General features: G+C 41.3%; 2 protein-coding genes across 16 annotated transcripts in view; both read left to right on the top strand.

Moving 5' to 3' along the window:
* The window catches only part of LOC140640197 (zinc-regulated GTPase metalloprotein activator 1B), a 57,603-nt gene extending 41,302 nt beyond the window's left edge, over positions 1–16,301 (top strand). For 11 of the 15 annotated variants that reach the window (XM_072839223.1, XM_072839203.1, XM_072839174.1 and 8 more), the window contains 6 exons: positions 2,257–2,313; positions 5,957–6,008; positions 12,294–12,362; positions 12,465–12,530; positions 15,482–15,611; positions 15,996–16,301. In XM_072839223.1, the coding sequence (XP_072695324.1) occupies positions 2,257–2,313; positions 5,957–6,008; positions 12,294–12,362; positions 12,465–12,530; positions 15,482–15,611; positions 15,996–16,102 (481 nt within the window). In that variant the 3' untranslated portion in view covers positions 16,103–16,301. The remainder of the gene's footprint in view (positions 1–2,256; positions 2,314–5,956; positions 6,009–12,293; positions 12,363–12,464; positions 12,531–15,481; positions 15,612–15,995) is intronic. The other 4 variants (XM_072839277.1, XM_072839212.1, XM_072839192.1 and 1 more) reach the window with 1 other exon arrangement.
* Positions 16,302–23,824: 7,523 nt separating this feature from the next.
* Positions 23,825–24,921, top strand: LOC140606298 (forkhead box protein D4-like 1). Its single transcript, XM_072779529.1, has one exon. It carries the CDS (start codon positions 23,890–23,892, stop codon positions 24,919–24,921), a length of 1,032 nt encoding a protein of 343 aa, XP_072635630.1. The 5' UTR covers positions 23,825–23,889.
* The last annotated feature ends 2,009 nt before the right edge of the window (positions 24,922–26,930 follow it).

The raw sequence follows: 26,930 nt of genomic DNA, 5'->3' as shown, positions 1-26,930 counted from the left end.
CTTTTCATGGTACTAGATTTTGGGCAGGTCCATGTTAACTCTAATCTGGAACTTTAGGCTTTTCCTGTTTTCCTCTCCATTTCAATCTGGTGAGATACAGTGAGAGATTGGTATTATTTTATTCTCTGTATGTGCTCGCTTTGGCAGCACATATATTCTCTGTAGATTTTTTTGCCCCTCCCCTCCAACACTGCTCTAGCACTCCCCATCCCCCAGTGGTCCTCACAGTGGAGAGCTCCAGTCTGGTCCAGGTGGGAGCAGAGCTCCCCCAGCCCTATTCCAGCTCTTTCCCCATGTGTACAGAAAAGAGAGGCATGGACCCTGGCACCCCTAGCATCCCAGCTCTGCCACAGGAGCAAGGGCAGTGGCTACTTTGAGGCAGCTTCAGTGGAGGCTTATTCTCTAAATTTTAACAGATACAGATCTAGTGTTGATCCTGTGTGTTTTGGAAATATCAAAAGATTCTGAGTATCAAGCAGAATTATTTCTAAACTTGAGACATAGATTCTTAAGAACACTGTCAGAGTGAAACTGTTTATTTAAGAAATGTGTGTTTCAAAACTGACTTTCAGTATTCATACAGTTGGCCTGAATTTCGATATCCAGATGATTGGCAGGTGTACATTTTAAACTAGCTATTTCCTAAGGTAAAGGTGATAAACTTGGGGGAGAAGTTCATTCATTTGCATGTATCAGTATAAACATTTACTCAACTGTCATGGTGAAAATGGAAATATGTTTCATGTTAAGGCTTTGATCTCTTATGTAAGTTGGTATTTAAAAATGTCTTCATGGAACATTTACTTCTTTGATGATTTTCCTGATTCTTTTCATCTAGAATGTCCTGAATTTGAAGTGGTGTTATAGTTTATTAACATATAACTTTGGAGTGTTACTCTTTTAGTAAGATGGGAATATGTCTGCCTCATGCCAGGATAAGTATTCATGATCAAACAGTATTGTTGCTGCAGGCATGAATATATGGCAGACTGCTGAGAATCAGCAAAACAGGCAGAGCTGGTCACTCCTAAGTTACAGGAGGTGGTTTGGCTTACATGTTGGCATATTTTTAAAAATCTTGAATTTGATTAAGTTTTATTTTCCTTGTGACAGAAAAATGGCAAATTCTCGGAGTCTACTTTGGAGATTCATACTGCTCTCACTTTCTTGAAATATTCCTTCGTCGTAAACTTTGATTATAAAGGCTAAGGATCACTGTCCTCTGCTGTTTTACAGGCTCATGTAAATATTGGAACTTACTAGTCTTTGTACTTAAATCAAAAGTAAAGTTCTGTCTGTGATAGGATATTCTCCTCTGATTTGAATCACTGCTTTCCTAATAAAGCCATAATTACCTCTAAATAATTCCCATGGAAATAATATTTATTCAGATAGAGAACTAACTGGGATGTTGCAGTCTCTGCAACTCTGGCCTGAAGGAAATAAACCACATTCTTAGGATGTAGATTAGAGTCATAGAGTGAACATTTATACATTAGTTCCCTGACTCCTCATATTCTTAAAATATTACCTGTTATATCATGGAAGGGGGGAGGTGAAGTAAAAGAAATACAGACATTCCCAAAGAAAGGTGGTACTGTATTGCCACACTAGTTCAATTTGCTTTACTTCCTCCATTTCATCTTTTGAGCAATAAGCTGCTGCTTTGCAAAATTCCATTTCTATAACTGATTTTTTTGGGGGGAGGTGTAAAAATGTATTTGAAATCAAGCTTATAAATTTAGAGGATTGAAAAGAGAATTTAAAGTAAAAATATATGGGATCCCTGGGTGGCGCAGCGGTTTGGCGCCTGCCTTTGGCCCAGGGCGCGATCCTGGAGACCCGGGATCGAATCCCACATCAGGCTCCCGGTGCATGGAGCCTGCTTCTCCCTCTGCCTGTGTCTCTGCCTCTCTCTCTCTCTCTCTGTGTGACTATCATAAATAAATTAATTAATTTAAAAAAATAAAGTAAAAATATAAATATAAATAGCTTACTAAAGCAATGATCAAGTAATTTTCTGCCTTGACTTTATACTGTTTACTGTTTTTTTTTAATTTTATGAAGAAATTCTATTACAAAGTTTGACAAAAAGCTTTTTGTTCCTTGCTTGTCATTTTTATGTGTTTCGCAATATGATATATTGATTAAACTTTAGGTCTACATTTTTGGCAAAAGTCTTAGATTTTTTTCCTTGATTAATTGAATATTTTTCACAGAATTTCCCATTGTTAACACTGGATTTCTTCCTTTTAGAGTTGACCTCTCTAATGTATTAGATCTTCATGCCTTTGACAGCCTTTCTGGAATAAGGTATGTTTTCTGTATTTTGCTCACTTTTATTGTAATGTACTTTTTATTCCATAGTTATAGAAGTTACAGGAATGGTTTATACAGTTACACATTTTATTTAAATGTCTTATCATTCCTGTAGATCATTCCTAATGATTATGTTCTTGAAACTTATTAATTTGATGTTTAGAAATCATAATACATTTTCCTATAGAAATCGTAGTATAAATGGTAGTTAATGTTAAGGATTAATTAATATGTCTACACCAACCACTGTGTGTAATACTTTATAAGAAAATGCATGAAATACATAAAAAATTTTTGGCTTGAGGTATTCCTACAGACTTCTTTTTTCTCCTAAGTGATGTATCACTTTCCTGTTTCTTTCCCTGGAGGAAATCTTTTTGATAAGGGACAGGAATGTGTTTCTTCCCTGGACATCAGTATCTTTTTGTTGTTGTTGTTGTTTTTAATAATCATCTTATTTTTAAGTGTACAACTCAGTAGTGTAAGTAGTTCACATTAGTTGTGCAATAGTAGTAGTAGTGTAAGTAGTTCACATTGTTGTGCAATAGTTCTACAGAACTTCTCATCTTGCCGACGTGAAACTCTGTAACTGTTGAATGACAGCTCTCCATGTTCAGCACCTGGCAACCACCAATCTATTATCTGTTTTTTTTTCTTTTTTTTAAAGATTTTACTTATTCATGAGAGACACAGAGAGAGAGAGAGAGAGAGAGGCAGAGACACAGGCAGAGGGAGAACCAGGCCCCATGCAGGGAGCCTGAAGTGGGACTCAATCCCAGGCCTCCAGGATCAGGCCCTGGGCTGAAGGTGGCGCTAAACCGCTGAGCCACCCGGGCTGCCCTCTATTATCTGTTTTTAAGAATTTGACTACTTTAGGGGTGTCTGGGTGGCTCAGTCAAGCAGCTGCCTTCAACTCAGGTCATGAACTTGGGGTTCTGGGATCAAACCCTGTGTTGGGCTCCCCTTTCAGCAGGGAGTCTGCTTCTCCTTCTCCCTCTGCCCCTCCCCACCACTTGTGTTCTCTCTTGCTCTCTTTGTCAAATAAAGAATTAAAAAAAAAAAAAAGAATCTAGATTCCTTATACCAGTGAAAGTTATGGCATTTGTTATATTGTAACTGGCTTATTTCACTTAATCCTCAAGGTTCATGTTGGAGCATGTGACAGGATTTCTTTCCTTTAATGCTAAATAATATCCCATCGTATGTACGTACCACATTTTCTTTATCCATCCATCCGTTGGTGAACATTTGGGTTGCTTCCACCTCTTGGCTGTTGTGAACAATGTTGCTGTGACGTGGGTGTGCAAATGTCTCTTTGAGATTTCTGCTTTCATGTATTTTTAATATTTGAAGCATGCCATACTATTATTCACAACAGCTGCACCATTTGAACTTGCCACCAGCAGCGTACAGGATTCCAGTTTTTCCACGGCCTGGCCAACACTCCAGTTGGTTTTGGTAGTAGCCATCCTCCTGAGTGTGAGGTGGCAGCTCATTGTGGTTATGCTTTGCATTTTTCTAATGGTTAGAGATCACGAACATCTTTTCATATGCTTAGTGGCCATTTGTAGATCATCATCTTTGGAGAAATGTCTATGCAAATACTGTATCCATTTTTTAATCAGGTGGTTTGTTGTTTTGGGCCGAGCTGGAGGAGTTTTATATATATATATATTCTAGGTATTACACCTTACCAGATATGTGATTTGGAAATATTTTCTCCCATTTCTTCTGAAGTAGTTGACACAAAAGCCTCACGTGAGAGTACCCTCACTATGCCCAGAGGAAAGGAACATCCTTACCTCTAAAGACTAAAGTACTCACGGAGGAATCTGAAAATACTGGTCTCTCTGAATATCCCCCAGTTTAACACTTGTTTCATACTCTGCCCCCTTGCATCTTTCCTCAGCCTTCCACTCTTCATCAAATGTAGCATAAAAACACTCAGGTTTAACCATTTCTTTGGTTTTTCATTTCTTTATGAAGGCTTCTTTGTGACATAAAATTTACATTAATAGGGGTATCTGACTGCCTCAGTCGGTTAAGTGTCTGACTCTTGTTTTGGCCCAGATCATGACCTCAGGGTCCTGGGATTCAGCCCTGTGTTGGGCTCCATGCTTGGCACTCAGCCGAGAGTCCACTTGGGATTCTCTCTCCCTCTCCCTTTGCTCCTCTCCCCTGCACGTTCTCTCTTTCTCTCTCTAAAATAATATATTTTTTAAAAAACTTAAATTAATAAACTTGTACACTTTTCTCCTGTTAATCGTTCTAATTTTCACACCCAGCCAGCCATCTAAGAGGGTTGAAGAAAACTTTTCCTTCCTTGCACAAGTTGTTGGCAGTTATTTTTAACAACATTAAATATTGAACATGAGAGAGTGTGATTTTTCAAACATTTTCTAAGATAATCTCATCCCACACTTGCTTAAAAACAGTGATAATGCATTGGTGACACTTAAAGAAGTATCTACTTATGTGATGCCCTCTCTGGCTCAGGCCTGTGCATAACTTTTCATTGTGCTCAGTTGCTAAAATGGAGAATCCTTTCCTGAGCAACCAGCTGGGAAGGATTTAATTTGACACTTTCTCTACTAAGACCCCCTCCAGTGAGGCTCATTTCCCTCCAGCAGTTCCTACAATCCTCTTCTCTTTTCTAAACTCCCTGTTACTAATTTACCCCTCACTGTTCTGCAAAGCAAAACATCTGCAAGGTTTTAAGTCCTTTTCCTCCTCTCAGCCTTTACCACCATCAGTGTCCAAATGTGTGCTACAGTTGTTAAGGGTATAACTTGTGCCATATTGATCTTCTTGTTCTTTTTCATATCAAAACAGTACATTTTTAAGATTCTTTTTGTTTTCGCTCACTGGCACCTGACCCGAAACTTATATTTGTGGATACTACTTATTTCCTAATAAGTAGATATGTTTAAGGGAAAACATCGATAAAGGAAAAAATACACTCTTCTAACTTTCTTTGGGTACTAGCATTATTTTCACATTAGGAAGCATGGGGCATGTTGAGGAAATTTGTATGTGTATTTTTCTAGACCAGTAATAGATCTGTTGGAATTGAAAAGAAATGTGCTGACATATTTAACCACACAAAATCATGTTGCTGAAGATTAGTTTTTTCTGTATTGTGCGTATATTATGCATGTGAACATATGTACATTTTTTATTGAAGTGTAACAAACAATGTTTTATTTTCAGATGTACAAAATAGTGAATTGAGAATTCTGTATCTTACTTAGTGCTCACTTTCGTAAATGTGGTCACCATACAATGTTACTACACTATTATTGACTATATTTTCTGCTTTTCACCTTTGAATTATTTATTTTGTAACTGGAAGTTTGTACATCTTAGTCCCCTTCACTTCTCCCATGCCCCATCCCCCTCCCCTCTGGCAACCACCAATATTCTTGCGTGTTTGTTAAATGTGTACACATCATCAGGAAAAATCTTTAAACAATCTGCTAGTTTTTTGCTATAGAATACGTTAAACAGTATGTAAAATTGGAACTGTATAATTGAGTTGTGGAAACTCTCTTCTTTTATGTAGTTCTGTATTCTAAGTAACGTAGAAGGTTAAATCGGAAGTATATTGATCTCTGAATTTATAATCAGTTGTTTTTAGTTTGCAGAAAAAACTTCAGCATGTGCCAGCAACACAGCCTCACCTTGATCAGGTAAAAAACATCTTTAAAGAATTTTAAGCATTTAAAAAAATAAATTGGTTCTTTTAGCATTGTTTTATTTGAGACTTGCTAAAAAATATTTTTGAACTGTGTTGCTAATTTTTAGAATATGAGTGCTTTTGAGGTAATCTCATTTAGCTTCTTAAAGTCTAACAGGAATTCATCAAACCAGAGTTTTTTAGAATCTTAAGAAATCATCCTTGCTAGCTTCTCCATTCAACAGGTCATTCAGCAGAGTTTATCAGTTCTTGTGAGAAATCACCACTTAAAAGCAGTCTGGGAGTTCTATATGCAGCCTATTTTTAACTATGTTGAACTAACAGATTAAGGGAAAGTCTGGTAAAAGCATCTACTGCTTAAATAAAAATTGACTTTGAGTTTCACCTGCAGCTAGCGCTGAAAACCTGACTCCCTCAGGTGTCCTTTATTTAGGAGCTCTCAAACTGTACTCCCTGAGGTAAATATTGAAGCTACTAGGAACAAACAAAAAAAACCATGTTTTCACTGTACTCATCTTTCTTTTAAGCAAGTCATAGACGGTGGAGGTTTCAGGTACTTTCTTTGTTCTATTTAAACATGGTGAGAGCAAGGGGGCCTGTGAGTGAGTGGTGTCTGGTCTTCCCTCCTCTGGAAACCACCACTCAGTCTTTGAAGGATTACTTTTTATGATGGGGCCACTTTTTTGTTTGTCTTCATTCTGGCTCGTATTTATAAGGACCTATACTACCGTGTTTGTGCCACTCTTCCTCTCAGAAACTTAATAAAATATTCATCTTTGGAATTCTTAAAATGAGTGAATGAGAGAAATACAATTCTCTGGTGATAGAATTTTTGGGAAAAACCAACTGTTTACTCAGCAGTAGTCCTAAAGATGAACCAGAAACGTATTCTTATGGACTTTCCAGGTGAGGGACATCACACTAGGAGTCATAGGTGTAAAAGATGAAGAATGTAGTAGTCTCTTTCAAGAATCTTTATAACTGCTAGTGTCCATATCTGTGGTATCTTGCACATACCCTGTCATGGCATTGATAATGCCTTGTAGTTTGGGTTGAAATGCTTTTTTCCTTGTAGTAATCTGTGTACTCCTTAAATGTGGATTCCTCAGTGCTTAGCACAGGGCATGGTGTGTGGTGCTGCTCAGTGAATATTTGTTCTAAGAATGAAAAGCTGTGATTCTCAAATGGGGAACATCAGAGTCACTTGTGGAACTTTAAAAAAATATATATTGGATGCTCTCAGTAGTCCCCACCTGTCATATATGCTGGAGTGGGGCCTGGGTATGTGCAAATTAAAATGTATGTACATTTTTAACATTTTATTACAGAAATTTCCAAAGATATACAAAAGTACAGAGAATAGCAAAAGGAACCTAGTTGCGGTGGCTGTCGGCTTTTTGCTGATTTTATTTCCTCTGCTCCACATTTCTTCTGGTGGAGTATTTTTTAAACAGAAAATTTCAAATATACATAAAAGTAGAATAGTATAATAAAACTGCAAGTGCCCTTGCCCTTGCTGGAGTGTATTAAAACAAACCCCAGACAGTGTGTTATTTCACCAGTAAGTAGGGAAGGCCTTTTTTTTTTTTTTTTTTTTTAAAGACTCTGCAGGAGATTCCGATGCACTCACCTGCTTTAGATCAATAAGAAAGTGTGGAATATAATACTGCAGACAAAGGACTGTGGGTTTCAGGGGAATGATGGTCTTCTTTGGTTTAGTGGGTCTGAGACTTTATGAAAGATAGTTGGTTTTATTTATTTATTTTTAAAGTACAGTAAAGCTTACAAGTTTTTAGCATACAAGTCAGCGTGTCTTTACATATATTTGTGCCTGTGTATCGGTCCATCTGCACACATGAACACCTATCTCTGTAATTCCCTCTTAGATGGAGATACAGATTTCCACAATTGTTAAGGGAGTTCTCTTGTGTCTCTTTCCAATTAGCAGCACTCTTTGCAAAGATGCAACTGCTATTCTGAGTAAAACATCAAAACATAGCCTTAGACCAGGAGGTTTTTGTTTGGAAGAAAGGAAAGAGAAATCCAAATTTTTGAAATTGGAAAAGTGAGAATACTCTAGAAGAGGACCCTTGTGTAGAAATCTTGGTGGATGTTTAGTATTTGAATCCTGAACTCAGGTGTTGGTCTTTGATGTGCTGATGTGCGGGGCAAGCAGAATTCATGCTGTGCTGTCCCACAGCGTCAGGTAAGCAGGATTGGAGCTGACATCAGGAGACCAAGCAGGAGGATGCCCTGTGACAAGAGCCTGCACTGTGTGGGTCACAGGGGGAATAGAAATGGGATAAATCGAGGGCTGATTCACAGGTAGACTTGCCTGAATAGCCTTACTGACTGATGCTGGGGCAGAAAGATGGGAGAAGTGCTGGGAAACAAGCCTGCTTGGCTGGAGAGGCTGAGGCCTAGAGAAACCTGGAAGGCACATTGATTTGGAGAAGGATACCAGACTTTCAGCTTCATACTTGGTGGCAGAGTATCACAGTAGAAATGACCCATGTAGAGTTTCACATTTGGGGTTGAACATGTTACTTCCAGAGAAAGAAAATAGGCAGAAGTTGTTGCATGTTAGATATTGTTTGCCAAAGAGTAGGACACCAAGGGAAATATCCTGGGAGATTAAAAAAAAAAAAAAAACAGACAAGAAAACTAAAAGTTTGGAGTTATTCCTAAATTTTATTTTAGGGGTAGTACCTTATTTTATTTTTATTTTTTTCTGACTGATTGCTTTGGTATTTTGCTTCTTCCTGTGTCTGGGGAAAGGAGAGTTAATTTTAGATTCAAAACAACTGGGAAAAAAAGAAAAAAAAAAACAACTGGGAAAAAGTCTGATATGGGTAATACCTAAGATATAGTACGTATGTTATTAAGGTTTTATTCCTGAATCCTCTGTAATGCAGCTCTCTAGCTTTCATGGACTCCTTGTTTTCCTCCCTATAAGGAGGACCCAGGGTTGTAGGGTGAGAAGGTGAAAAAACTCAAATGGCAGTCTGTGCATAGTTTATTAAATTAAGAATTATGAGTTGTGACCCTCATCTTCTGCACTGGGAGTTTGCAGATTTCATCTTTAAGGTTTGTCTACTGTGTGAAGAGTGTATTGGTGCAGAAAAACATCTAGTTCTAAAATGTGTATCTCACTCCTTGAGCCCCCTGATACATTGTCATAATTTTTAAAACCCATTTAATCTCATACTGGAGTTAATTGTACCCCTTAGAAATATTGTCATATCTCTAACCTGCCAAAAGCAATGTCATTCCCAGTAAGAATTCTTTAAGCTAGGATAAAGCAGTATTGAGTTCCATGTTGAGACCTTTCCAATATTAAAACCCAAGTTATCCAACTGAATAAAATACATTTTAAGCAGTTTTTTTTTAAGGTTTTATTTTTTTATTCATGAGAGACACACAGAGAGAGGCACAGACACAGGCAGAGGGAGAAGCAGGCCCCATGCAGGGAGCCTGACATGGGACTCGATCCCAGGTCCCCAGGATCACGCCCCAGGCCGAAGGTGTCGCTAAACCACTAAGCCACCTAGGTTGCCCATTTTAAGCAGTTTGAAAGGTTGAATTGCTACGGTCTTTTGAAAATGACAAATTATGGGTGTTTTACTATATATTTTGATATGTTATATAATTGCTGTACATTTTGATGTGGACTTTTAGGTATTTGTAGTGATTGTTTTAAGAGGGAAAGAAAACTATTTAAATGCATACTATTAAACTTATAAAACAAATAGTTTAAAAGCAGAGTGTGTTTATTTAGATTTAAAAATAAGTGCTTTAAAAAAATTATGGCGGCCAGCCCCCGTGGCTTAGTGGTTTAGTGCCACCTTCAGCCCAGGGCGTGATCCTGGAGACCTGGGATCGAGTCCCACGTCGGGCTTCCTGCACGGAGCCTGCTTCTCCCTCTGCCTGTGTCTCTGCCTCTCTCTCTCTCTCTCTGTCTCTAATAAATAAATCTTTTAAAAAAAGATTATGGCAAAAAAAAAAAAAAAGATTATGGCAAACACATGTGACCTACCCTCTTGATAAATTTTTTTTTTAAGATTTTATTTATTCATGAGAGACACATATATATAGAGAGAGAGAGAAGCAGAGACACAGGCAGAGGGAGAAGTAGGCTCCATGCAGGGAGCCCGACGTGGGACTCGATCCCGGGTCTCCAGGATCATGCCCTGGACTGAAGGCAGCGCTAAACCGCTGAGCCACCTGGGCTGCCCGGGATCCCTGCTCTTGATAAATGTTTAAGTACGGTATCATTAGCTGATACTCTCTGCGTAGTCTTGTACAGCAGATCTCTAGGACTTTTTCATCTTGCATGACTGAAACTGTGTTCATTGGACAGCAGCTCCCCATTTCCCTCACCACCTAACCCTGGCAACCACCCTTCTACTTTTTACTTCTGTAAGTTTGACCATGTAGATACCTCGCTTAAGTGGAATCATGCAGTATTTGTCCTTCTGTGACTGGCTTACATCACTTAGCATGGTGTCCTCAAGGCTCATCCATGTTTGTAGCACATGGGCAGAATTTCCTTTTCTTTAAGATGAATAATGGTTCACTAATATGCCACATGTTAGTACCAAACTATTATACTACATTGTCTTTATCCGTCTGTTAGTGTTATACTGTTTCCATCTCTTGGCTATGGTGACAAAATAAGTACTTTTAAAAAGCTGACATTTTATTTATTTATTTATTTTTTTTAATTTTTATTTATTTATGATAGTCACAGAGAGAGAGAGAGGCAGAGACATAGGCAGAGGGAGAAGCAGGCTCCATGCACCGGGAGCCCGACGTGGGATTCGATCCCGGGTCTCCAGGATCGCGCCCTGGGCCAAAGGCAGGTGCCAAACCGCTGCGCCACCCAGGGATCCCAAAAAAAAAGCTGACATTTTAAAGTCGATTTTAGTTGGCTTTCATGTCTCACAAGAAAGTGCTTTCTGCTTTTCCTGTTGCTAGCAACAGTGGAGACTAAATGTCAGTATATTTTGTCCTTAGATTGGTCTTTAGTACTGACCTTTTGCAGTCCTATATGTTTGGATAAAAAACAACTTGGTCTTTTCATATTCTCTGCTATAAGCCTGTCTGCTGGGGCACCTGAGTGGCTCAGCAGTTGAGCATCTGCCTTTGGCTCAGGGCATGAGCCCAGGGTCCTGGGATTGAGTCCTGCATCAGGCTCCCTGCAGGGAGCCTGCTTCTCCCTCTGCCTATGTCTCTGCCTCTCTCTGTGTGTCTCTCATGAATAAATAAATGAAATCTTAAAAAAAAAAAAAAAAAAAAAGCCTTGTGCTTTTCTGTTTGTGAATAAAATTGCCGTTAATATATGAAGTTTTAGGAAATTATTGAAAGCCGTGCTTTACTGCTTTACTATGTTTCTCCTTCCTGTTCTAAAGCTTGGCTTGAGCATCTTATCCTAATTATTCAAGGGGGGGGGGTTCTGTTATCATCATCTTATGTTTAGCCCTTGTGTATTTTCATCATTAAGTTGAAATTTTGGTTACAGGAACAAATGGAGCTTTGGATTTTAGTTATGTGACCAGCTACAGAAAATTTTGAGCTTCTGGTTCCTTAGAGTGGACAGTGAGATATTTATCAGGAGCAGGAGGAAAAATAAATCTCAGCGTTAACATTCTAAATGATGTCAACCTTCTCAAACCAAAGGTGACATTCTACTCTTATTCTCATCTCCAGATACTCTTTTTCCCTTTGGCACATGCTTGGTCAGAGATAAGCTGAATTTTTCCTTTGTATTTTTTCCAGAGAACAGAATTATACTTTTGTTTTTGAGTTTCCCAGCTCTAAGTAGTTTAATTTTTCTGAGCCTTATTCCCCCCCAATTTATAAAAGGAAAGTAATTCTCTTTATTCCATAGGATTGTTGTCACAGAGTAAATGAAAAGATGAAGTGACCCAGGCAATAGTACCTGGCTTGGTAGATAGTCAAGTACACTGTAGATACTACCTTCCCACTTAGTGCTGAGAGTCCTGGAAGGAATGAATTAAACCATGAATATCCTTTCATAAAAGTTTCTGTTTAAATATGAACCCACTGATCACCTCTGCAGAATACTAAAAATGGAATTACTGCCACTAGAACTCAGCGAGATAGTGAAAAAGATAGACCCACTATAGTTGTTAGGCAGCATACATGTTCATGAATGTATTCCTTACTTTTGTCTTAAAAATGTACCAACATTGCTATAAAATATGTCAACATTACTATTAAAAAAAAACATGATTGATTATCTCTTGATTTCTAGAGCATTATTACGGTGACATTTGAAGTACCAGGAAATGCAAAGGAAGAAAGTCTGAATGTATTTATTCAGGTGAATGCAGTATTTAACTGATAATGATTTGCCACCTGTTGTGTTACATGGTGGTTGCTGGCAGCAATGGTTAGTCTTATTAAAATATGTCACTTGATGCAGAATCTTCTGTGGGAGAAGAATATAAGAAACAAGGATGATGACTGCATGGAGGTCATACGGCTAAAGGTACAGTGTTCAGTCTCTACCTTTATACTTTTGGACAAAGGCCCTTTCCTTTCCTGACTGTTAAACTGTATTTAAACACAAGCACTGGTTTTAGAACAAATAACTTTTGTTTGTTTTCATTTTTCTTATTTCCATTGCTGAAAAGAAGCTTTGAAAATCACTGTGTAAAGCGTGGTTTATTTGCATAGCTTCATTTAGTGTTGCAGCTAAAACAACCTGTGTGCTTTGAAACATCACCTCCTGTTTTCTCCTCCCAAGTGTTCTGAGCAGCTATGTGGCTGATGAGCTTGACTTGCTGGAACTCCTTTCCTTGGCACGTAGCATGGTCAGTTAGAGAAAACTGAATGAACATCTTTGTTGTTGTTGTTAGGGAACAGTGGGGAGGGAGAGATTGGGAAGGAGACAGAATTTTAAGCAGGTTCTGTCCCCAGTGTGAGCCCCATGTGGGGCTCAGTCTCACGACCCTGAGATCATGACCTGAGCTGAAATCAAGAGTCAGACACTTAACCAACTGAGCCACCCAGGCGCCCTTTGAATATTTTTTTCATTTAATTTTCCAAGAGAGCTTCATTAACAGAGAAATAACATCAGAAATCTTGCTGCAGCTAAATCTGTGTTGCTTGGTGCATTTAGCAGACACTAAACAGTTATCATACTATAAAGAGTTAGAGAAGACTGGAATTCTTGCTCTGTGTTTGGAAACCCACTCGTGTTACTTGGTGTTTGGGTATTTATGTCACGGAAAGTTTTTCTGAGGGGGCAATGGTTCTAGTTGTGTGCTTAACCGATCAGTAGTCATTTGTCTACTCTCGTTTCCAGAAGTATGCATGAAGTTTTTATTCTTACTATTTGTTGTTATTACTATTAGTAACGGGATTTTCCAGTTAGCTAACTCACGGGGGTCATAGAATGACAAAGTGACTGTCGAGAAGCCATCCAGGTTTAGATTTCTTTACTTCCTGTGCTGGCTCTGCCTGGGATCCTGTTCAGAGCAACGTGGGTGACACTCAGTCTGTTCACAGGTCATTCCCACCCAGAGGAACTAAGCGTGATCCTACTGCTGCTTTAATGACTGGAGCACCATCCATATCCCATGATCCTAAACTGAGAGATTGTATTTCATTCTGTAACTGCTTTTATCTCCTGCTATTGAATGGGGTACTCAGTACAAAAGCAGCCCATTGGGCATTTATATGAATGCTACAACGAAGTCCTCCACACAGAGTTCAGTGGTTCCTCCTGCACCATCCCAGCGTGACAGTTTGTCTGCAGTCGTCTGTCCTCCTTGGTTCTTCCCTTGGCCTTCCTCTATCACAACAACACTGGGAGATCTGGGGCAACACAGCCTTCACCTTCATAGACTTCCTTCTTTTCTGGCTACAAAATGTTAGTGTGCTAATGATAAACATGTTTAAAATGTTCACTCAGGTAATAGCTAACACTTCCAAGTCTTTATACAAGTAATAGAAAATTGATGTTTAGATCATTCTTTCTGAGGAGTTATTACATATTCAGATTTTAAAAGCAGAAATCAAATCATACTGTACACTCTAATACAATGCTGTATGTCAATTTTATCAGTAAAACTAGAAAAAAAAAAAGAAAACAGAAGTGGGCAAAGGAAAACAGGAAGAACATATACCTAAAATACATGGTTATGTGCAGGCGTGACTATGAGTCATTTGTCTCTTATTGTTTTTGCAATGTCTATATTAATTTTTTTTAATTTTATTTATTTATTTATTCAGGACAGACACAGGGAGAGAGGCAGAGACACAGGCAGTGGAAGAAGCAGGGAGCCCGATGCGTGACTCAATCCTGGGACTCTAGGATCACACCGTGGGCTGAAGGCAGGCGCCAAACCGCTGAGCCACCCAGGGATTCCCTCTATATTATTCCCTCTATATATATTATATTCCGTCTATATATATTATATTCCCTCTATATATATTATATTATATTTGTTATAACAAATATGATAAACATTATTTTAGAGAAATTTTCTCCTCTGAGGGACCAGTTTATGAGATAATTCATTTCTCATTTTGGCATATCAATTAAAAAAATGAACTTTATCCAGATTGTTTCCTTTCCTTTATACCGTCATTCCCTGCACTGCTCATTGCAACCCAGTCAAAATTATCACCGGAGTCCTTTCTTTAATACCTCAAATTTTCCCACTAAAACTGTGAAACAAGGATAAAATCCTTAGAAACATCAATAGAATTAGATTCATATTTGGGCACCCCTGGTGGCTCAGCGGTTTAGCGCTGCTTTCAGCCCAGGGCGTGATCCTGGAGACCTGGGATCGAGTCCCATGTGGTGCTCCCTATAAGGAGCCTGCTTCTCCCTCTGCCTGTGTCTCTGCCTCTCTCTCTTTCTCTCTCTCTATGTCTCTCATGAATAAATAAATAAAATCTTTAAAAAAAAAAAGGAATTAAATGCATATTTTATCATTTGGTTGTTTCAGTTTTTTTATTGTAATGCTGAAAGGACAGCCTAACATATTAATTTTATCATTAGAAAAAGGGACTTTTGCACACTTTTTTTTTTTTTTTTTTTTTTACAAAATTGGAGGTTTTAGGAGCACCTGGGTGGCTGAGTTTGTTAAGCGGCTGCCTCCAGCTCAGGTCATGATCTCAGGGTCCTGGGATGGAGCCCTGCATTGGGCTCCCTGGTTGGTGGGGAGTCTGCTTCTCCCCCTCCCTCTGCTGCTCCCCCTGCTCATGCTCTTTCTCTCACTCCCTCTCACTTTCTCAGATAAATCAATAAAAAATAAAAGAAGCTTTAAGAAACTCTTTCTATAATGCACAAATAACTGGATTCAAGTAATTTTAACAGCATCTTCATGGGTTTGTCTTTAAAATGGAATAGGAATAATCCATAACACTGATGCTCAGTTTCTGCTTTAAATTTGAACTGAGGCTGATTGATCCCTCTCCTCTGAGCAGGGGCTGGTGTCGATCAAAGACAAAGCAAAGCAGGTGATTGTCCAGGGTGTCCATGAGCTCTATGATCTGGAGGAGACTCCACTGAGCTGGAAAGATGACACCGAGAGAACAAATCGATTGGTTCTTATTGGTAAGTGACAGTTAAATTTCTAAAGGAAAGTAAAATGTATATTTGAAAGTGATATAATATGCTACTTAACCAGTATTAACCAATCTCAACCCCTTTGTCAACCTAACTAAGCCTGTGGTGAATGTATTTGTCTTCATGATGTGATAATATTCATAAGAACTTGTTAGAGGTTTTGTTCTTCTTCAAATTTAGGAAAGTAATTAAAATGCCAATTTGGTTCTAGGGACTTACCTAGAAGTAGGAAGTTAAGGGAAAGAATCACTAATTATTTAGCTTGTGTAAATTTCTGAAGATTATCAAGCCGTTAATGATTTGGAATTGATAGGCAAACTGTCATCTTTAATAAGCATAATATAATCACACCATGTTTTATTCTGTTTGCAGGCAGGAATTTAGATAAGGAGATCCTAAGGCAACTGTTTGTAGCTACTGTGACTGAAGCAGAGAAGCGGTGGACAACACATTTCAAAGAAGATCAAGTTTGCCTATAACATTAGAAGCATCACAGAAATTAGGTGATAAATCAGGAGTAAGTTTCCTACTGAGTGTATTTCAAGCATTTCTTCTATGTATTTCTTCTGCTGTGGATTCCAGTGTACTTTAAAATAGTGTTTATTTTATGGAACACATAAGATGTAGTAAGTACTTCAAACATTTGACATTCATACAATAAAATTAATGTCTTCTGAATTGCTTTTTATTTTGTTTTTTGTTGTTGTTGTTGTTTGTTTGTTTGTTTGTTTGAGAGTATGTGGGAGGTGTGCATGTGGGGGAAGGAGAGAATCCTAAGCAGGCTCCATGCTTCACACAGAGCCTGACCTAGGGCTTGATCCCACAACCCTGAGATCATGACCTGAGCCAGAATCAAGAGACAGACACTCAACCCACTGAGCCACCCCAGACACCCAGAGTTTTGTTTTTGTTTTTGTTTTTTTTAATAGATATTTCACAAAATATTTGTCAGAATTACTTTGGGACTTCCATATGCTAAACTTTTCACCCATGGAAGTTATTTATAATCTTTTTTTTTTTTTAACATTTTTATTTATTTATTCATGAGAGACACAGAAAGAGAGAGACAGAGACGTAGGCAGAGGAGAAGCAGGCTCTATGCAGAGAGCCTGATGTGGGACTCAATCCTGGGACTCCAGGATTAGGCCCTGAGCTAAAGGCAGATGCTCAACCACTGAGCCACCCAGGCATCCCTATAATCTTGATGATAAAACTTACTTTCACACTGTAACTTTTTCCCTTAGAACAACACTTACACTGATGATATAGGTATGATTTTTTTACTGTTATTAACAAAAACTTTTTTTTTTTAAGATTTTACTTATTTATCTATTAGAGACACAGAGAGAGACAGAGAGGCAGAAACACAGGCAGAGGGAGAAGCAGGCTCCATGCAGGGAGCCCGATGTGGGACTCGATCCCGGGTCTCCAGGATCACACCCTGGGCTGAAGGCAGGCGCTAAACCGCTGAGTCACCAGGGCTGCCCAACAAAAACTATTTAAAAACAAATACCATCACTCTTTTTGTTAAATGAATTTGAAGTCTTGTGGCTAGAGACTTAAAAGTGAAAGAAATCTGAGTTAAAAAATTAAAGCTATCTCTTATTCTTAGTCAATTCTAAGCTGGTAGATTAATGGAACATCAGCCATTTACTTGGTAATATATTTAGATGATTCCAATTTGAGAGCTTTTAACGTTAAGTAGAATTTGCTGTTGATAACATATTCATCTTGATTTCTTTGAACTTTTAATTTTCAACATAAGCAAAAAGATGAGGTGCAAAATTTCAGATATAACTGCAAATAATTTAGGAATATTTAACCATCTTTGTATCAGTCGTTGGTGTATAAGTGTGGCTTACTTACTTCCTATTCCTGCTAAAGCTCAGGTCACTGTAACTGTATTCAGATTGTAAGAGAAAAGCATGAGATGGGATTTAAAGAAGAACTTTCCCAAACTAATGATCATTAAATATCAGGCTATCGAAATGTTTTGGAATATTTTTTCCCCAGAATTTTAAGAGTTCTATCTCTGTACCTTGAATGGTTCCATTGTTTGGAGACAGGCCGACTGATTAGATTATTTGTCTTTCAGGGCACCTGGGTGGCTCAGTGGTTTAGCCTCTGCCTTTGGCTCAGGTCATGACCCCAGGGTCCTGGGATGGAGGCCCATGTTGGGCTCTATGCTCAGTGGGGAGTCTGCTTCTCTCTCCCCCTCTGCTCCTCCCACTCATGCTCTCTCCCTCTCTCTCTCTCAATGAATAAATATAATCTTTAAAAATAAAAAGATTATCTGTCTCTTTCCCTGCACTCTGTCCCTTTTTTATAAAAGTTCTCTATATTTATCCATTTGCCTCCTGAATCCATTCTCTTAAATTCATGGTTGAGAGAATAAGCTTACTTAAGGTGGCAGCAGATTGCCCAATAGAAACTCAGCTGATTTTTGAGTCTGATCTGGGCTTTTAATTGCAGTTCTTTTGCTTCTTGGCTGAGTAATCTTGGGCAAAGTGTTTTCTTGAGATTGGTTTCTGTATTTATAAGGTGGGCGGTGATAATATCAATCATTCAAGGTTGTTGTGAGGATTGAATAGGTTTCTAACACACCCAGCTCAGCCCCTGGCACACAGCAGAGCCTGAATAAATTTTTTCTTATTTCTAACAATTTAAATTGATTTGTTTATAGTTAATGTTGCTACACTAATACTCCATAATGTTCTTTGGCAAATAATAAGAATCTAGATTCATCTGTTCTAGGCCATGAAAAAAGCTTACTTTATTTGTCTTGTTGTGGGAGAAAAGCCTGAAGTAATATTAATCTATACTCTTTATCAAACTGTCTGTCTTTATCAAACTCACAAATACTTGTCTTTTCTTTAAAATGTATTAATCTTTAAATATTTTTTATTATGTAAGTATTGACTGAATACATTTGTGTTGTAAAAATGCAAATGTTGCAGATGAAGTCTCCCCTGACCTTTCTCCTTCTGTCACTGTCACTCCTTGGGGGTAAGCAATGTTGTCAGCTTCATGTCTGCCCTTTTAGGTGTTTCTTTTCACTTACACACACATGGCTTATACTATCGTCCAAAGTGAATTATTTTCAGTGATTAGAGTCATAATTTAAGCTGCTGCTTCAGGAGATTGAGGAGCTTGCCATAAATATATCCTCAAGGAAGGGTCTTATTTTTATAATGTGTGTGTTTTAGATAAAATATCATTCTTTATATATTATAATGCAGTTTGCTTTTAAAATTTTTATTTATTTTACGGAGAGAGTGAGAGTGTGAGTGCATGTGCACCTGGGAGAGAGGGGAGGAACAGAGGGAGAGGGAGAAGCAGACTCCAAACTCAGGGCAGAGCCTTACGCAGGGTTTGATCCCTGGACCATGATGTCATGACCTGAGCTGAAATCAAGAGCCAGCCACTCAACCAGCTGAGCCACCAAGCACCCCTGCAGCTTGGCTTTTCTTTTTTTTTTTCTTTTTCTAAACTCAATTATTAGTGTTAGATTTTTCTATGGCAGTGCATATAATATGTCTTATTCTGTAATTGCTGCACAGAAATTAATTGTATAGCATAGAATACATTCATTTAAAAAATCATTTATTGAGGCTTCCAGTCACCCACATGTGAGTGCTAGACTGATGCTGCACAGGACAGATGAGGGCCAGGTTCTTACACTGTTTACATTTTGGTGGAAGGATATAAATAAATTAGAAAATATGAGGAAAATAAGTAGGCTGATAAAAGGACTGGGCGTGGTTGAAAAGCTTCCCAGAGAAGAGATGGTTTCTGAGTTGAGAATGGAGCTGAAAGGAGATGTACATTGGAAGGGAAGAACGTTCCACACAGAGAGAGCAAGCAGTAGAACGGCCTCTGAGGTGGGAGTCCACGGAGCGCCACGCAAGACCAGGCGGGAGGCCAGGGCCATAGAGGGTGGAAAGCCAGGGTATGAGGTGCAATTGGACTTGTGAGCTAGGGCCAGCCTCATTGCTCCCTGTGGAGCAGCCAACATGTGCTTTATTCTGAATGCCCTGGGAAGTGGCTGAAGGGTTGTAGCTGGAGAAGTCCTGTGGTTTGTGATCTTGTGGCAGATGAACCAGTCCTTTCCTGCCTTCAAAACTACAAACAGTGCTGCAGTGAACATCATTGTCTAGTGTGTCTCTCTGTTGTCAGGTGAGAATGTAATGTTTCTCTAGAATACAGAGATTCAGGGATCCCTGGGTGGCTCAGTGGTTTAGCGCCTGCCTTTGGCCCAGGCCATGATCCTGGAGTCTGGGGATCGAGTCCCTCATCGGGCTCCCTGCATGGAACCTGCTTCTCCCTCTGCCTGTGTCTCTGCCTCTCTCTGTGTGTGACTCTCATGAATAAATAAATAAAAATCTTAAAAAAAAAAAAAAAGGTTCAGGCGGAATCACTAGCATCCGGCATGTGCACATGTGAAATGCTTAATAGAACTGATAAACTGCTCTTCCAAATGGCTGCAACTTTTTGCGTTTATACAGCAGGGTATGAAAGTACCCATTTTTCCAAACCTAGTTAACACACTTCATCTTTGCCGGTCTGGGTGGAATGGCATCTCACTGTTTTAATTTATATTTTGTACTATATTTTATGTTATTTTTATTTTTATTTTTTTAGATTTTAATTATTTGAGAGAGCACAAGTGAAGGGTGGGAATGGCAGAGGGAGAGGGAGAAGCTGACCCCTCCTCCCCGTGAGCAGGGAGCCCAATGCGGAGCTCTATCCTTGTGACCCTGGGATCAGGACCTGAGCCAAAGGCAGACACCCAAGCATCCCTAAACTTAACCTTCTTAAAGTGTACAATTCATGGCTTTAGTATATCCACAAGTAGCAGCAAGTACTAGCACTGCTATCTCATTCCAGAACATTTTCCTCACTCCGCAAAGAAACTATCCATCCATCAGATCAGCAGTTAGTCCCTGCTCCTAGCCCCCAGCAACTGCTGATCTACTTTCTGTTTCTATAACTGGTCTACTCGGACTCTTTCACCACCATAATGTTTTCAAGATTCATCCTTGTGGTGTAGTATGTATGTATCAACCCTTCGTATCTTTTTGTTCCTGAACAAAAATCTATATACCACATTTTGTTCGTTCATCAGCCGATGGACATTTTGAGTTTCTACTTTTTGGCTATCGGGCCTTTTTTCCCATGTTTAATTTTTTAAACTAATAGAATGTAATTTTCAGAACAGTTTTAGATTTACAGGAAAATTGAGCAGATCGTACAAGATACAAGTACAGATGGTACAAGTTCCCATATCACCTACCACCCCCCCACAACACACACACACTTAAGGTGTTAAATAGTATGGCACATTTGTTAAAATTAGTGAACCAATATTGATACATTATTAACCAAAGTCCATAGTTTATTCAGATATCCTTAATTTTTACATAGTTTCCTTTATCTTTTCCAGAATGCCATGCAAGATAATTGGATAGACAAGTTAGTTGTCATGTCTTTGTAGACTCTTCTTGGCTATGACAGTTTCTTAGACTTCCCTTGTTTTGGTTACCTTGATAGTTTGAGAATGGTTTTGCTTAGGTACATAAGATGCTCCTCTATTGGAATTTGTCTGTTTTTCTCCTGATTTAGATGGGTTTTGGGGAGCGAGATCACAGGGTGCTATTTTTATCACATCTCAAGATGCTATTAACATGGTTTATGACTATTAATGTTAACAGTGGTCACCTGATGACCTGGCTGAAGTGTTTGTCCAGTTTCTCCACTTGTAAGATTATTCCCCTTCCCTCCCCTGCCCCAGACTGTACTCTTTGGAAGGAAGCCACTCAGCACTGCCCACCACAGTAAAGGAGTAAGGAAATATGCTCTTCCTCCCTGAGGAGTATCTACATTATTTGGAATTCTTCTTCATGGGCGATTTGCTTCTTTTCCTCTGCTTATTTTTTTGGGTTTTGTTTTGTTAATTTATTTTTTTTTTGGGGGGGGGTTGTTTTGTTTAAATGAGCTCTATGCCCAGTGCCCAGTGTGGGTCTTGAACTCAGGACCCTGAGATCAAGAGTCACATGCTCTACTGGCTGAGCCACCCAGGTATCCCTCTTTCCCCCATTTATTAATTTACTTGATCATTTCATTTTTATCAGTATGGACACATGAATATTTACCTTATACTTTGAGTTATAATCTAATACTCCTTCCTCAAATTGTCCAAGCTGGGGCCACGGAGGTTGGGGTGGGGGACGGGCTCTTTGTCTCCTGTGCCCCCTTTGACACACCTCCACCAATGGGGGTGGTTTCAGTTGTTTTGTTTTTGCCTGTCTTTCCTTTCCTCCTTTCATTTTTAAATAACGCAAATCCCCACAGAAGTTGACTCTAGGAAAACTAACAATACTCCCTTTCCAGGTCTTCAGATTCCTCTGCTGCTGGCCAAACTGTGCCTTACCTGCAGGGGGTTGACGGGGAGGCAGCTGGGAGTCTGAATTTGAATGCAACACCTGTCAGCCCTCCTGGAGCTTAGTTTAGTAGATCACACTAGTAGTAATTGGTGAATCTGGGATTCAAACACAAATCTGTTAGGCTCAGAAGCTTGGGTCATTTGTCCCAGGTTAGGCTACATTTGACTGAGAGGCCTGAGGGTGAGAACCTCAGGAGTACAGGATAAGCTTTTAAAAGACACGAGAGGAAGCGGTTTTCAAAATTTTATCCTGAAAGGACTAGCTACTTCGAGCTACTTTTTTTTTTTTTTTGTCATATTTTGCCCTTTTAGCTGACCTCTGATTTCTTGCTGAAAATTCATTATCATTTACAAGCACAAATGAAAGATTCACTCAGTGACAATCAGTGGCATGATACAATATTTTCACACTGTGTTTTTTTTTTAATTTATTTTTTATTGGTGTTCAATTTACTAACATACAGAATAACCCCCAGTGCCCGTCACCCATTCACTCCCACCCCCCGCCCTTCTCCCCTTCCACCTCACACTGTGTTTTTATTAGATGCCTTCTCAAATTCTTTTCACTAGTGGGTGGATATTAAATTATGAATATGCGCTGTTGCTCAGCATTTCACCATAAGATCCCCTTAGATAACACATACTATGTCCCACCACTCTAGTCTCTGAGCAGATTTAAATGAACCCCATTTAAAAATCCTTGACTTTCAAGGACATCAGATGAGTTAAACAGCTTTGTCTGCCCTGTCACTCCTCCAGAACCGCACCTCCCCTTTGCCTTATTTAAGGTTTCAACTTTAGTATTTATTATTATAGTAAAAGTGCTTAATGTTGGATTTTGAAAAGGGAGGGAGGAGGAGGGAGAGAATACATGTGTGAGAGATTGACCGTCAGACTGGTGCATCCCTTGGTGTTGTGAGGCTATTTTTCTGAAAACAGGATTTTTCACACTGGCTCTGTACTGGTTAGGATGTGGAAAAATCAGTGTAGTTGGTTGTGGATATTAAAAATAAAAAAGCAAAACAGTGGTCACTTGTTTTATGAAATCTATTTTAGTTACCAAAGTCTATCTAAAATAGTGATGTAAAATATACATCCTACATTTAATGTCAAATGTTCAAAGAAGTTGGAGAATCAGTGATGCAAGGGGACTTCTCCTTAGCTCTCCTGCTTTCCTTTCACCCTGAACTTCCATAACTTCACGCCAAGGACATTTCGTCCTTTTCTGAAAAGCTGAGCAGGAGAACATTTGGGGGAGCTAAGGTAGGGAGTAGATGGGACCATGCCAGCCTCGCTCCCACCCCCCACCCCCAAGAACATTAAGAATATTTCATTCATTCCGGATGAGGATGGAATCCACCAGTGAAAATGAGTGAATCACCAGCTATGACACACTAAAACATTTAAACATTCTTTCAGAGTCAAACACCGTAGATTATAGGACCCCCCTCCCCCATTTCTATCCTCCAGGGGGGAGGCCTGGGTGTCAAGGTGGCCGCAGGTGGTTGGGTCCCGTATCTTCCTACCTCTTCTTCCTTCGCACGTTTTCGAAGCGCTTTAGGGGCGCATCTTCCCTGGGGGCGGGTGGGCGTGAGGAGGAGGAGGAGGAGGAGGAGGAGGCGGCGGAAGGTTCTGGCCCTGTCGGGAACGCGCCGAGGACCCTCTTCATTGGACTGCGTCGGGGGGAAGTGGGAGTCTGGAGGTAGGGGAGAAGGGGTATAAAGGGGAGGAGGGCGCGAGGAAGCCGCGGTAACAGGCGACGCGCATCTTCGCTGGACACTGTTGGACACCGAGGCGCCGGCAGAGAGGAGCAGCGGGGCCTCCATGAACTTGCCCCAGCCCGACGGCCTCGGGCGCGCGGACCCCGGAGGCGGCCGGGCCGACGCCCCGGGGGAGGAGGGGGGCCCGCGGCTCCCCAGGCTCGGGGCCGCGCCGGCCTCGGGGGCCCCGCCGCCCGCCAAGCCGCCCTACTCGTACATCGCGCTCATCACCATGGCCATCCTGCAGAGCCCGCACAAGCGCCTCACGCTCAGCGGCATCTGCGCCTTCATCCGCGGCCGCTTCCCCTACTACCGCCGCAAGTTCCCCGCCTGGCAGAACAGCATCCGCCACAACCTGTCGCTCAACGACTGCTTCGTCAAGATCCCCCGCGAGCCGGGCCACCCGGGCAAGGGCAACTACTGGAGCCTGGACCCCGCCTCCCAGGACATGTTTGACAACGGCAGCTTCCTCCGGCGCAGGAAGCGCTTCAAGCGCCCCCCGCCGCCCCCGGGGGCGCCCCTGCACGCCGCGCTCCCGCCGCCCGCCGCGCCCGCCGCGCCCGCCGCCCTGCACGGCGCGCTCCCCGGCCTGCTGCTCGGGCCCCCGGCCCCGCCGCAGCCCGTCCCGGGGCCGCTGCTGCACCCGCTCCCGCTGCGCTACCTGCTGCTGTCGGCCCCGGCCGCCGCCGAGGCGCCCCGGACAGCGCCGGCCGTCCAGCTGCAGCCCCCTCTGCGCGCCCGGCCTCGCCAGGAGGGCCGGGGGCCGGGAGACCCACGCAGCCCCTTCAGCATCGACAGCATCATGCACGGCGTCCGCGGAGGGGCCCCCGGGGCCGCGCAGAGCCCGCCCCCGCCCCCGCCCCCGCCCCCGCCCCCGCCCCCGTGGGGCTACTGCCACCTGCTGCAGGTGTCCGCCGCCGCCGCCGCCGCCGCCCGGACGCGGTTAGAGCAGCCGCCCCCGCCGCCCCGGGACGGCACCCGCGCTGTGCTGGGCCAACACCTGCCCGGCCCCGCGGCGCTGCTGGGGTGCCAGCCCGGAGCCCCCGCCGCGGCCAGCCTTGCCGGCGGGGACCGCACCTTGCCAGCCTCATCCTGAGGAGCGCACCTGCGCCGGGCGTGACCGGCCAAGCCGCAGCGCAGACGGGCGGGGAGTCCCCAGGGGCCCTGCGCGGACGCGGCGACGCGGAACCCTCGGAACCGCCACTACCCCAACCGCCGTTTGGGTCGCCGCGAAGTATCTACAAGGCTGCAGCTGGAGCGGGCTCGGACCACCGGAACGTGCACCCCGGATCGCGCCCACTCTCGCCCTTTCTTTGCCAGCCTCCGGGTGTGGCTTCCAGCACCTTTCCCGGGACACGGGTCCAGAGGCTGAGGAACGTGAGTGGGGCATTTCGTTCTGGTCAAAAATACATAGACAATGTCCGATGATGCACAACTTGTTTCCCCTTGTTGGCTCCCTAGCAATCGTAAATACTGGTCCCAAGTCAAGTGCAAAATACTCACGTTCTTTATGTTTTCCTGAAATCGGCGTGTAATATAGAACTTTAATTGCAAGACATTTGTTTCCCATCTGTGTGTTTGATGTGCCATCTTCCGTGGAAAGATGTTAAAATTAAAGCTAGCTATATAGACTAAATAAAATGCTAGATCACTACGGTAACATTGTTTCATATCACTTCTCGATTTCTCTCTAAATAGAACTTCTTTTATTTATTTTTAAAGATTTATTTCTTTATTCCTTCTCCTCCTTGCCGGTCCCCTCCCCACACCCCACCCTCTCCCCTCTGGTTCCCCCAGATCTATGAACTACAACATTATGAGGACATTCTTTTGTAACTTGTTCAATTTCTAGAGTTTTAAGAAAGCTTATTTATTACTGAATATAACCTGGCTTTGCAAACAGAATGCAAAGCCTGTATTTTGGACTAAATACTAATTGACTAGAGTGCTATAAACTTGCTGTAACATTTATGGCAATTGCAAGTTGCCCTGCTAGGTGGTCTTAATCTGGCATTAACTTATTTTCTATATCCGGCTTAATATGAATCTGGTGTCGATGCAATGCCTCAGTGATGCATTAGATCTCTAATAAAGTCTGTATATAAATGTAAAAGAGAGAGAGAGAGAGAGAGGCAGAGACCTAGGCAGAGGGAGAAGCAGGCTCCTCCAGGGAGCCCAATATGGGACTCAATACTCACACCCTTGAGCTGAAGGCAGATGCTCAACCACTGAGCCACCCAGGTGTCAAAATGGAACTTCTTTTAAAACATAGTTCTTTCCTCCCAGTTAAATAATGTAGTTTTACAGTTCATGTTCTTTAAAGGTATCAGAAACTGTTCAAAATGGCTTTCAAAACTTCCAGATAGTTGGGGGGGGGGGGACCCTTCCAAATAGTTGAAGTTGAAAAAGTCCTGGGTTTTAAAACATGAGATTCAGTATTTAATGAAACCTACAGAAGAAAAAGAATTGGCGGGGAACATAAATATATTCTCCATTTGTTCTTCATTTTTTTTAAAGCTTTTATTTATTTATTCATGATAGACATAGAGAGACAGAGGCAGAGACACAGGCAGGAGAAGCAGGCTCCATGCCGGGAGCCCTATGCAGGACTCCATCCAGGGACTCCAGGACTCCTGGGCCGGAGGCAGGCGCTAAACTACTGAGCCACCCAGGGATCCCCTGTTCTTCACTTTTCTAAATACGTTGGTTTTTCATATGAATAAAGTGGAGCATCATTTGAGATCAATTTAGAATGTAGTGGGCAACATTTACTAGGAGAAAATAAAAGGCAATTTTTAAAAAGCATTAGAATTTTAAAAGCCAGGTTAAAAAGGAAGCATCAAATGAAGCATTTGTGTTCTGGACATTTACAATTAAATCAGTTTTATCCCCAGATGGTTGCCATCTAAGGGCTTATTGTCCCTTTGTTTAGAACAGAAAGAACTTCGCTGTTGTTATTTCAAAAAGAATTTCTTTTTTTTTTAATTTTTTTTAAATTTTTATTTATTTATGATAGTCACAGAGAGAGAAAGAGAGAGAGGCAGAGACATAGGCAGAGGGAGAAGCAGGCCCCATGCACCGGGAGCCCGACGTGGGATTCGATCC

This window comes from Canis lupus, chromosome 1 (genome assembly GCF_048164855.1).
Source record: "Canis lupus baileyi chromosome 1, mCanLup2.hap1, whole genome shotgun sequence".
Taxonomy (NCBI): domain Eukaryota; kingdom Metazoa; phylum Chordata; class Mammalia; order Carnivora; family Canidae; genus Canis; species Canis lupus.
The sequence above is the reverse complement of the archived record's forward strand: the minus strand, read 5'-3'. Positions and strand labels throughout refer to the sequence as shown.

Bases quoted from the DNA above. Each gene is read 5' to 3' on its own strand.
- LOC140606298 (XM_072779529.1), top strand. From the start codon at position 23,890: ATGAACTTGCCCCAGCCCGACGGCCTCGGGCGCGCGGACCCCGGAGGC.